Source organism: Molossus molossus, unplaced genomic scaffold (assembly GCF_014108415.1).
Source record: "Molossus molossus isolate mMolMol1 unplaced genomic scaffold, mMolMol1.p scaffold_m16_p_3, whole genome shotgun sequence".
Classification (NCBI taxonomy): domain Eukaryota; kingdom Metazoa; phylum Chordata; class Mammalia; order Chiroptera; family Molossidae; genus Molossus; species Molossus molossus.
Window position 1 is genome coordinate 129,459,811 of NW_023425366.1, and position 12,507 is coordinate 129,472,317.

The following is a 12,507-nucleotide window of genomic DNA, read 5'->3' on the forward strand; positions in this document are numbered from 1 at the left end:
TTTGTTTCAGTAGTTGTTTAGTATTACCACCCTTTAATAGATATAGTATGGTAGTTATCTAGCATGCCATTGGACTACACTATTAGGATTTTTATTCATATCACTCTGCCTTTGTCAAGAATTTGGAGGCTTAATACATACTCAAGGTTAGCCCTGTTCTTTACACCTTTTTATACACTTCACCTGTGCTGCCTGAGCCCTTTCTTCTGAGAATTTGATCCATTGCAATTTTTTTCTAGCCAGTTTTAATAATTTATATTTTATAAATTGTCTAATTCCTCTGTAATGCTTCCCATTTCACCATCTGTTTGGTTTGAGCCCTTTTCTTTCATTGGTTAACTGTTGGCATATTTTATTTTACATTCATTTTTATTTGTTTTTGTTTAACAATGATTTCTTCCTGTATTTGATTATGTTTTCTAGCTCTCTGAATGCCATGTGTAGCCCACCCCTTTCTGGCTGTCAGTGTGAGTATGGTTAGGCCTGAGCACGGCACTCCACGTTCTGCTCCAAGGCTGTGCTGTTCCCGCTGCACTACAAGGGGACCCCTTTGGGAGGTGATAACAGCTGGACACTCTCCAGAGGAATTTTAGTAATGTTTTACTCTTCAGGTCCATGTATGGTAACAGAACCAGGAGCGTAGTCTACAATCAACCTGTTCAACCTGTTCAACTACGTTACCAAGTAGTAGAAGTGTTTCCTCTTTGGCAGGTAGGGTGGGGAAACGCTCAGACCATCTAAACCTTCAAACAGTGGTGGCTGTTGCCCAAATACGTTGAGGCAGAGCCTTCAGGTAGCCAAATTCCACATCTTGCCCCACCCAGCTTACTCTCTTTCTTTCTCCTGACCCTCTGGGCTGCCCCGCCCAACAGAAAAGGTCTGGGCACTTCAAGTGGCTGTGCAAACAGAATGTGCAAGTATAACACCCCAGATTTTGAAAACTTAATACAAAGAATGGTAAAATTTTTTTTATTACAGTTAATGTTTTAACTGTATTGGGCTGAATAACATATTAAATATAACTGGTTTCTTCCTTCCATCTGTGTCAACTAGAAGACACCTGCAGATGTGACAGCCCAGGGCACGGGCAGCGCAGCCTTCCTGCACCCAGCAGCACCATGAGGCCAGGTTAGTGTTAACATTTATTTTAAAAATACACAAAATATAAATTTTTTACACCAAAGTGTGATCACCTTACTTATACATTGTTCCATACTTACCTGATTTTGTTTGCATCCTTATGCAAACATTAAGAACAGGTGGGTTTGATTCTAATTTTTTGCTACGGTTCATGTAAACAGTGGAGACTGCTACATAAAGTAGGTGGTTTTACAAGGTAAAGTGGCCATAGAAACCCAACAGTAAAACAATTCAATTTGGTTTGTTTAATGAAATTGGCAGAAGTCTTAGCAGATAGATAATCAAAGACTAAATATTGGCTTCTACGCATTTTCAATATTAAAAACCTTGAGGTTTTATCTTGTAAACATAACTTAGACCTTGTTGGCATTAAGTTTGAAAAGTAAAATATTAAACCATGATTTTCATCACCCTGCCCATCAGAATACACTCTATTATGAGAATGAAACCAAGTAAGCAAAATAAATCAGGAATTTCAACTTGTACTGCAAAGAAGGTTCCGATGGTCTCTTCTGGGAGCAATGCAACTTCGGGGGGTCCTACCGCTGGCGCGTGCGCTCCGCCTGCTGGACAGCACCGGCTGCAGCACGAGCCGCTCGGTCCCTCTTGCTCCGTGTCTTCTGAAGCAACTGAGACTCTACTTCCTCTGCCGGCTCTGCTGTCCTTCCTGGACTTGGATTTGCTGGGGGTAGTGGTTTGCGACAATTGTCAAGACTGTACTGTCCCTTTAAGGTACCACATGCCACCATAGCTTACACAGCAGTCCTGTGAAAAGAGAGGAACATGTTAAGGACTAGGTGATTCTGTGCAGAATTTCACAACTGACTTAGGAATGACTAGAACACAAATGGGAGAGCAGGACCTGCCTGGTCTCCTCCGTGTTCGGGCCTCAGCCCCCACCCCTTCCTCTCCTCACAGGGGTCTTAAGAGTGAGGAACTACCAATGAATGTGCTTCATAAACACGAAACAGAAAAACAGCGGATAAGCTGACCAGAACAAAGGCCTTCGTAACCACGGTCACTACACATGGCCCGAGTTGTCCAAAGTGGCAGAGGGGGACACAGGGACCGTCACCAGCTGTCTGCGCTGCAGGGTTTCTGCAGTGGTACCCGGGGCGCAGCAGCCCCGAGCGCTGCCGGCACAGCGCACTTCGTGTTCCACACACGAGCACACCGAGCGTGAGAGAAACACAGGAAGGTGACACGGACTCTACTGGAAGTGAAGTGGGATGGCAGCGGCACAGGGTTCAAAGGGCAGTGGAGTCAGGACTCTAAAGGGTAAAGATGACCCTCTAGACTCCATGTTTTGAAGGTAGAGCCGACATCTTACTCCGTTTAGTTCTCTGCACAGATCACACCCGTGCCCATCACTGGCCATCTGCTGAGGACTGGATGTGACACTCATGGAGCGGCAGGAAAGCGCCACCACGCCACCCTCTCCACGACAGGGAAGTGCCCGTCACGGGCACCCTCGTTCTCAAGCTCGTGGTCAGAGCAGAAGCCTCTGGACGTTGTTACACACAAAACAGACGTACCTTTAGCACTTTATCCACCTCCTGTTTACTTAGATCTTCTCCACACTCTTGAGTCAACCGAGACTGGATCATGTTCCGGCGTACTCGGTAATTTTTGGAGAAAATTTCAAGCAAAACCTGTCGGTGCTTTAGGAGCAAAGACATGTGATTATGGGAAGCAGTCACCTAACAGAGAAACATCCCACACCAGAAAGCCAGGCTGTGGCCCTCACTCCACACTGCAGTCTGACAGAAGTCCTGCTCGGGAACTCTGGCGAAAGGAGCACACCTGGCCACTTGTCATCTCTCAAGACCCCAACGAAGTGAAGAGTGAGAACAAAGGCACACGCCCAAGAGAGCTGGTGCGAGCACGAGTGGCTCAGACACACTGCACGACAAACAGGAGAGGGCAGGTTCCGCAGGCGGAAGCCCACTGAGGGCCGTAAAGACAGAAAAGGGTGAGGAGGGCGTGGCAGGAAGTGTTGGCAGAGAAACAGCCTGGCCTCTAGGAAATAGGACGACATGAAAAGCAATTACATCCCCAAATAAAAATTAAATAGAGATCCCCTCAAGACAGAAAATGTGTTTTATGAGAGGAAATCTGACCTAGTATGTCCAAGGTGGGACATAAGAATTCTGAAATAATAGCAAAAACAGGTAAATTATCAAGCCTATCACGGAACTTCATACGAGGGACCCGTCTACATTACTCAGGACACAGCTGGAACGCACTGACGTACAGCACGTGCAAAGTGAGGGGAGACTATGGTGTGATCGTCACTGAACAACTCTGAAAGCTTGACTGCCATGGAACTCTCACATCCAGAGGGAAAGCGGACAGGAAGACGTGAGGACCAGAGACAGACAGACAGCCTCCTTGAGGCACCAGGGTGCAGGCAATGCCCTGCCCCTTGGAGGCCAGACGGGTCGAGGAGGAAGACACGTGACTCCACAAGCCAGTCCTGCTGCAGAGGTGCTGGGAGTCACCCCACAATGGCAGTGAGGCTGGTCTGTGTTCCAAACAAGACGTGAGTGCAAACAGGAAGTAGCAAGAAAAAGACGTGTCGCCAGGGCGCAGGCTGTCGTCTGGCCCTGGGATGAACACAGTGCAGACAGGACTGAGCACCGACGGCCCCTGACCGCTGTCTCCCAGCACAGCCGAGTCCGCGCCCACCGCCCACGTCCTGCTAACACACCCAACAGCAGTTTCAGTACAGTTTGTATTAAAAAAAAAGGGAAGCAGCCCTGGCCAGTTTTGCTCAGTGGTTAGTGTCAGCCCACGAACCAAAAAGTTGCGGGTACAATTCCGGCCAAGGGTGGCACGTACCTCGGTTGCAGTTTGTCCCTGGTCCCGGTTGGGGTCGTGTGGGTGGCAACTAGTCGATGTGTCTCTCTCCCATCAATGTTTCTCTCTCTTCCCCCATCTCTCCCTCCCACTCTATCTAAAGATAAATGCAAAAAATGTCCTCAGGTGAGGATTAAAAAAAAAAAGCAACAGCCTCACCTGGCTGGTGTGGCTCAGTGGCTGTGCGTCGACCCATGCACCATGAGTTCACCAGCTCGATTCCCGGTCAGGACACATGCCCAGGATGTGGGCCCGATCCCCAGTGGGGGACGTGCAGGAAGCAGCCAGTTGATGTTCTCTCTCATTGGTGTTTCTATCTCTCTCTCCCTTTCCCTTCCTCTCTCTCTCAAATCAATAAAGGGGGGAAAAAAAGATATGAGAAGTTTACTTAAAAAAAAAACACAACAACAGCCTCTAAGGTGTGGAAATTGGGCCGAGCATAAAGCTCTCAGTCTTCCTGGATTTTAAATACACACTTATACTTTTAATTATCCGAGTATTTGGGGAGCAGGAAACCCAGAGACCACCTATTCTGGGCAGGCACATAGGGTGGCTCTGAGACCTGCAGATGCCCCTTCTACAGCCTGCCCCACCCACCTTTATATCCTGCCCGCCAGCCACGCCCCTAAGAGGCAAAATGGAGCCAGTAGCCCAGTGGGGGCTTTTGCGCACTCCCTCCCCGACTCCTTTGGAGTCTGAGCAATGAAACCTTAATCTTAGTTGCCTGGCCGGTATGGCTCAGTGGACTAAATGTGGTCCCGTGGACTGAGAGATCCTGGTTCAATTCCCGGTCAGGACACATGCCCAGGGTGTGGGCTTGATCCCCAGTGGGAGGCACGCAGGAGGCAGCCCATCAATGTCTCTCTCTCACATCGATGTTTTCCTCTCTCTAAAAAAAAAAATCAATAAAAACATTAGAAGTTCAGGCCAGCTCCTGATTTCGGGAAAGCTTCTGGCTCTCAGGTCCATGATTACAGTCTGCTGGCTAATTCACACCTGACCCCTGGGCCCGGGACCCATCCACGGTGTGATTATAGGAAAAAAGACCACTTTCTCTACTTAAAAAAATGCAGCACCCAAGACCTGAGAAGGAACCCTTGTGATGCCTACTGCCAGAGGCCACCTGAGCAACGGGGTCCATCACTGGTTTGCCAGCCAGCTGGACACCAGAACCATCAGAAAGCTTTGCAGAAACGCAAGCACCTAGGACACTGCCCCGTTCCCAAAGGACACATTCGATGCCTGGGGTCAGTCCTGGGAATCGTGTTTTTAACAGGCGAGTCTCATGCAGCTGGTCCACCTGGCACTTGGGAACCAGATTTGGGCTCAAACAACTGGCACCTCCGGCCTGTTTGGCAACAGACAGAATGTTCGGAATGGGCAAGGGCTGGAAAATCTGAACTGCAACTGCACTCTGGGTCCCCTAAAGGCCACAGCCCTGCAGGAACACCTCCCAGCAGCAAAGACTGCCTCACCTGGTCACTCATGTCTCCGGACTCCCACAGGGCGAACACCTTCTGCTCATCCGGGGAAGCAGCCGTCTGCGGGGGAAACTAACCGAGACCCAGGTGTGAGCTGGTCACTAGTCTTTCCATGCGGCCCACCCTCCCCGCCCATCCCCCCCAGGGCCTTTGGAGGGCTGTGGCGGCGGGCATGATACCCCTGGCTTGAAGCCCAGTGCTCAGTGAGGCGGGGAAGCCAGGTCTGTCTTTCCCACTGGCCTGGCATTAACTCACTACTCTGCTTCCACATCAACGTTCTCCTTCCCCCAACATCGACCGAGAGCCTCCCCCAACTCCCTGGGGCACCCAGCCTCCTTCCCGTCCCTTCCCACAAGGGCTGTGTCAAGGTGGGTTTAAAGGCCCTGCCACCCCCCCCAAGCAATGCACACTGCTGGGTTGGGTGGGCCCAGAGATGGCCCAGACTCTGGGTCCCTGGAGAAGGGAAGCACGAAGGTGGCACCTGGCACAGTGGCTACTACCCCTAACGCCCAGGTGAGGCTCTGCGTATACGGTCTCACTGGGTCAGTGGAAACCAGAGGCAGCGAAGTGCTAGGCCCCCCTCTCCACGGGGAAACGCCAGCTCAGAGAGGGCTACTTCCTGCCCATTGTCACACAGCTAACTCAAGTCTGCACAACTCTACTTGCTCTCCCTGGCCCTCAGCTCCCCTGTATAAAACCACAAGGCTGGACAGACCTGAGGTCTCTTCCACCTTAGATATGACTGATCTGGTCCCCGCATCAGGTCCCAGGAAGGGAAAGTGACGGGCAAGCTACAGAGAAGACAGTCCACAGTGTCCCCTGCCCTGTCCCCTCCAGCCACCCAGGACAGCCTGGCCAACATCAGGCAGCACCCCTCTCCTGCCTGGCCCAGCTCAGACAAAGTTGACCCTGCAGTTAACTGCACCCATTTGCTGGGTGGTCAAGGCAGGGGGCCTCCAAAGGGCCCAACCCCAGTGCCTTCTGTACGAGACCTCACCAAGGCGGCCTCCTGCCACAGGGGCCAGCTCCCCCCAAAGCTGCAGGTGCTCTGACCCTGGCCTGCAAACACCCAGCTCCCGTGTTAAGCGGCAGCAGCAGCCCCGCCTCACCCCGTTGCGGCTTCCCCCAGGCCTCGGCCCGGCCCTCCCCCCTCAGCTGCGGGTCTCCGACACGTGCCGGGGCTCCGCTCCTCTCAGCCGAGGCAGAAGGGACGAAACGAGGGCCACCATGCTGGCACCCAGAACCCAGCTGCCACTTCCTGGCACCTGACCTTGAAACAGGCTCATCCCACTTCTCTGAAACTCGGCCGCTCCGCCTGTGGGCTGCGAAGACCAGTGACACTAGAAATTACCCTAAACATGAGAGCCAACAGGAACGAGCTGAGCTGCCGGTGGGGGCGCTAGACCCAGGTGGGCACACCTCACTCTGCCCTGGCGGATCCTGACACACACCAACGTCCGCCCACTTCAGAACAGAGCGCAGAGCCCCAGTCTGGCCGACCAAGGTCATTCACAGCCATCGCGAGAGCCAACTCTAACCCAGGCCAATGGCCTTCCCGAGTCCTCAGGCCCCTTGCTGGCTCCCCGCAAGCTGGCAGGGCTCAGGTCGCTCCGAGTGACCAGACTCCTCTCCTCTCTCCGGCTCCTTCCTGCGCCCCACCCCGCCCAGGGGCAGAAGGCAGCTCGCGTCCACGCCCAGTGGCGCAGGCCCCACTTACAGGCACCAGTATCTGCTTGCAGCCCGCGGCCAGCACTGTGTCCTGCAGCATGCGGTCCGAGATGCCACTGAAGAGTGTGTGGCCAGGGGGCAGGCTGGCCAAGTGCAGGTTGAAGAGGCGCTTGAGCTCGCTCAGCGTGAGTACAAACTGTCTCTGGAAGGTGGCCTCCACGAAGGCCCGCAGCTCCTGGGCCACTGGGGTGCTGGCACAGCCAGGGGTCGGGTGCCCATTGAAGCTGTCCCCACCTGCGGCCCACGCAGCAGGCAGCCCGTTGGTCAGCCTGCTCTGGAGGCCGCCACTGGGCAAGGTGTCCATGGGCTCGCCTCCTTCCGCGGCCTGCTCCTCCTCGTCCTCTCCCTCGTCACTCAGGGGCTCCTCCTTGATCCGCACACCAGGCAGGACTGCAGACGCCCTGGCCTGCTCCTTCCTCCGCTGCAGCTCCTGTCCCAGCAGCGTGTGGTTCTGCTGGGCCCTGCTCTTGGCTACTTGGACCCGCTGGTCCCCAGGTACCAGCCCTGCAGGCCCTGTGGGAGTGGAGGCTGCTCAGGAGGGCACAGATCAGGCAGAGGGCCCAACATGAAGGCCCCTGGCCCCTGCCCCAGGACAATCCCTTCACCCTGAGGGGACACCCTGCTGTCTAGAGCAAGGGGATAGGAATAATGCAGGCCAGCTGGGGCCCGGCTTGTCTTTCACCCCCACCTTATCCAAGAGAGTTTAGCTACCCCAACAACGAAGGAAGAGCGAGTGGAGAAAGTCAGCTTCCCACGCCCCATGCTCCACGCCAGGACGGGTCAGTGCTGAGCTTCCCCAGTTTCTCTGACCCCTCTCCCCACCTCCTGCCAACCCAAGAAAGCAAGTAGGTGCCAGGGGCCTGGAACCTGGCCAGCCCCAGGCACAGGAGGGTTCGGTCCATAAGGCTGAAGCTGCACCACACACGTCAGCCCCAGGCCGAGCCTGGACCCAGTGCCAGGTGAAGGCCTGCCCAGCAGGTAGCACACACACCTGACTGTCCATCCGGCTTCTTTGGCGTGGTTTCCTTCACGAGGTTATAGACTTTTTCTAATCTGAAAAGAAGAATCAACACTTCACTCTAAACCACATCCCTGTCATCTGCACCACCCCCAGCCCAGGGACGGCCTGGTCACTGGAGCCACCATGTGCTGGGAGCATTGCAGCACCCCTCCCTGAGCTGCCGCCGGGCCTGCTGTGGGCGCACAAGCCAGGCTGCCGCTGCTGAGCACCCCCTCCCTCTCTCCGATAGACACGCGGATTCCACCTCACCGACCCCTCTGGCCACCAAGGAGTGGCCGTGTCAGGCCCAGGCCCAGGATGTGGCCCAGACCCCTCTGCACGCCCCCCCGCACTGTGCCCAGCACCCTTACTTGGCCTGGATGCCCGTCCACAGCATGCGCTGCCGCTGGACCACGTCCGGGTGCTTCTTGATGAACTCCCCGTCGTGCGGCAGGAGGAACTCCCAGCCTCTGCTGACCCTCACCACAGCCATATGCTCCAGGAAGTCCTTCACGTCCTCCGCACAGAGCTGGGGGCAGGCAGGGTGAGGCCACAGCCCCCCGCCGCCCCCCTGCCCCGGGCTGAGACATCACTTACCTTGGTCACCGCGGCCACCTCCTTCCTCACCACCCACCGGCTCTGCGTGAACTTCCACATCTGAGGAGAGACAGACTTCTGAGATGGTCCCCAAACCCATGCCACCATCCTGTGGGCCTAGGGTCAGGCAGACCTGGGTGTGGATCAGCCATGAGCGGTCACTTCAACTCCGAATCCCAGTTTTCTCTGTAGAGGCCCGAGGGCTGTCTCCTCCAGGATGGCAACAGGACCGCCACCCCCCACCCTGACTCCCGGCCTGAGAGGTCCTGCCTGTCTGTCGCCCACCACCAGGGCCTCAACCATGCCCTCTCCAGGCCCCAGACTGGACGCAGCTCCACAAATAGAGAAGGGCCAGCAGGCAGGGAGCGAGCCTGGGGGGGCACACGCTGCATGCAGCCCCGAGGCTGACAACGCACAGCACCGGCCTGACGCCCAGGGAAGAGGCGAGGACACGCTCCTCAGCCTAAGGCTGCCTGCGCCCCGGCGTGGCGTGCGCACGTGCACAGCTCAGCCACAGCACACACTCCACGGAGACAGGCTGCAGCAGCCCGAGGGCAGGCCGAGGCAGGGTTGGAGTCCCGGGGAAGGCAGGGCGGGGCAGGGTGGACGGACGACCAGGCTCTGGCGTTGCAAAGGCTGGCAGCAATGACACCAGAGGTCGCACAGGAGGAGCAGACACACCAGTGCTGTGTGAGGTGGGGTCGTCAGTCCCATCCAGTCAGTGGGCTTAGGTCTGTGGGCCGGTCCCGCCCGACCCTCCAATTATTTATCATGAGCTAGAAATCTGGTCTGTATCATAATTTTGATGTACAAAAAATCAACAACCAAGTTGCCATTTTAAACACACCACTCAAGCCAAATGACACATGCTCCTTGGCCAGAATCCGCCCAGCAGCCTGCAGCCTGTGACGCCTGGCGAGAGGAACTCGCAGGCTCCATGCAGCCAGGACTCCGAGGGAAGAAGGGGAAAGGCGAGTCCAGAGCCCCTGCCCTGCCCTGGCCGAGGCCTTCGAAGCCTCTGCTGTCCCCGTCCCCTCCCACAGCCACCTTCCCCCACCCAGAGGCAAGAACTGGGGCACTTACCACGAAGTCTCGGCCCCGGCAGAGCACCTCGGCCGGCACCCCACTGTGAGGGCTGGAGGAGTCCTTGGGGTACAGGATATCACTGCCAAGGAGAGTGAGCGGCAGGGTCGGTCCCTGCCCAGGCTCCAGGTGAAAGCCCAGGCCGCGCACCAGGAGCCCCAGAGCAGCCCAGGCCTCTTTCCAACACAGGCTGCCAGGCCTGGATGCAACAGCTCTCCTTAGAGCCCCGCTGTGCCCCAGAGGCCTGGCTCTGTGAACACATGTCTAGGAGAGAAGCCCCCTCCCCCTGCCCCACCAAGAGTTCTTCCTTCTCCCCCTTCTTGACACGTCCAACAACTGGCCCGGCCCAAGGCCCACTGCACATCATGAAGGGGCCACAGGCTCAGAGACAGGGGAAAACAGTGGGCCCCACATGGAAAGCAGATGCAACCCCAAGAGAGAATGGTGATGGGAGGTCAGGGTGCAGGGCAGGGGGCTGGGGCCTGAGCACGCCCTGAGCCTCTCTGCATGCACGTCCACAGCACCGTTCCCAGTCCACGGACCTGCTGCCCAGGAGCACACACACCACCCGGACACCCACGCCCATGGCACCTCTGCTCCTGCTGCCCTACCCCCTCCATCCTTCCTGGTCACTAAGCTGCCCCCCAGCCTCAAGGTGGAGCTCCATGCCCACCACCTGCCCTGGCCATGCACTGGGGACAGGGTGGGCACGTGCTGCTGCAGGAGGCGGGTGCCGAATGCACGTGGCCTGGACCGCTGCCATGCCCAGCACTGCCACGCGGGGCGGAGGGCAGGCAGTGTCTGCATGGGGCCCTGCAGGGCCCCGGACAAGCAGTCACACACTGAGTAAACGCTGCGCCATCGCCTCCTGGGGACAGAGGGCAGCGCCAGGCAGAGAGCAGAGCAGGACTGAAGCACATGGGAGGTCCAGGAGCCCTGCCTTCTAGTCACAGGGGCAGGCCACCCGCTGGAAGGGCAGTGGCACGAGGGTGCTGGGCACAGCTCCAGCCCCACCTGGCAGTCTCACTACAGGGGATGGGGCGCGTCTTCTCCAGGGCATCACTGATGCCCCCGGCTCCGGCTCACGCGTGGTATGAATACACACAGGCCCCACCTAACGAGTGGAGTGACAGACCACTGAGAAGGTCTTCCACAGCGAAAGACACAGCACACATGCAGGGCCTGCGCTTCCCAGTGGAAGGGCGCCACCGTGTGGCTCTGACGCAAATAGACAGTGATGGGCTTTTTGCAGTGAATTACTTTATTTTCTTACTGATCTTGGTGCACAGGATGATGCTCCAACCAACTGAGCCACACCTGTCAAGGCTACAGAGAATTACTTTCTTTTTTTAAATCCTCACCCGAGGACATTTTTCCATTTTTTTGTTCAGATAGAGTGGGAAGGAGAGAGAGAAACATCGACGTGAAAGGGACACATCAAGTGGCTGCTTCCTGCACAACCCAACAAGAGCTGGGGACAAACTGCAACCAAGGTACGTGCCCTTAGTGGGAACCGAACCCGGTCTCTCTGGACCGCAGGTCGACGCCCTAACCACTGAGCCAAACCAGCCAGGGCTGAATTACTTTCTTAAAAATTTGTAACAGCCCTGGCCGGTTTGGCTCAGCGGTTAGAGCGTCGACCTGCGGTCCGGAGAGACCCGGGTTCGGTTCCCGCTAAGGGCACGTACCTCGGTTGCAGTTTGTCCCCGGCCCTGGCTGGTCGTGCGGGTGGCAGCCACTCGATGTGTCCCTTCACATCAATGTTTCTCTCTCTCTCTCTCTCTTCCTCTCTCTCCCTCCCACTCTATCTGAACAAAAAATGGAAAAATGTTCTCGGGTGAGGATAAAAAAAAAAAAAAAAAATTGTAACAATTCCTTTTTTTGACAGGTTTTTCACCTTACACCACACTTTCTGAAAGTGAGTGCTTTAATCTACATTATACCATTCAGAACTAACATGACCCAAATGTGCATAAAACGCAGACAGCGCCACTATGCTCACCAAGGGGTCTACCCTGTCTCAGGGACGTCGGGAATCAACAGGCAGTCCCCACCCCCTTGAAACGGACATTCTGAGGCCAGAGGCAGACAGACTAATGGGGGAATCCCAGGAAAAGAGAAACTACTGAAAGACATCAAGTCACAAATTCAAGACTTATGAACCCCAATAGAGCACATCAAAAGAAATCTGCACTCAGACATGGCTTGGTGAACGGGGAATTTAAGAGCAGCAGAGGGAAACACCAGCGCCAGAGGAGCACGCGCCAGACAGGCAGAGGCTCGGAGGTCAGAACAGTGTGGGGAAAATGGTCTCCCTAGAATTTATACCCAGCAGAAAATATCCTTCTAGAACAAAGCTGAACGAGACAACCCAGACACACAAACGCCGAGGAAAGTCGCCCCTGCAGACTTCACTAAAGGAAAGTCCACGGCACTCCTCAGCAGTGGGAAACATCCCAGCTAAGAATCAAAGACGCAGGCAGGAATAATGAACAAAGTCAAAAGACAAACATGTGACCAAACGGAAAGAATACTGAGCAGGTAACACGTCTTGTGAGACTTACAGCAGAGGGAACCACAATACACCACAGCACAGGCTGGAGGCTACATGCAACCACG

General features: G+C 55.6%; 1 protein-coding gene across 3 annotated transcripts in view; it reads right to left on the reverse strand.

Annotated features, from left to right (window-relative positions):
- Positions 1–1,082: 1,082 nt before the first annotated feature.
- The window catches only part of POLR3E (RNA polymerase III subunit E), a 38,482-nt gene continuing 27,057 nt past the window's right edge, over positions 1,083–12,507 (reverse strand). For 2 of the 3 annotated variants that reach the window (XM_036279792.1, XM_036279791.1), the window contains exons 14-19: positions 9,889–9,970; positions 8,806–8,865; positions 8,580–8,737; positions 8,200–8,261; positions 7,198–7,721; positions 4,817–5,552 (exon numbers count right to left, since the gene is read on the reverse strand). In XM_036279792.1, the coding sequence (XP_036135685.1) occupies positions 5,283–5,552; positions 7,198–7,721; positions 8,200–8,261; positions 8,580–8,737; positions 8,806–8,865; positions 9,889–9,970 (1,156 nt within the window). In that variant the 3' untranslated portion in view covers positions 4,817–5,282. Of the gene's footprint in view, positions 1,906–2,675; positions 2,802–4,816; positions 5,553–7,197; positions 7,722–8,199; positions 8,262–8,579; positions 8,738–8,805; positions 8,866–9,888; positions 9,971–12,507 lie in introns of those variants that run through there. The other variant, XM_036279793.1, reaches the window with a different exon arrangement.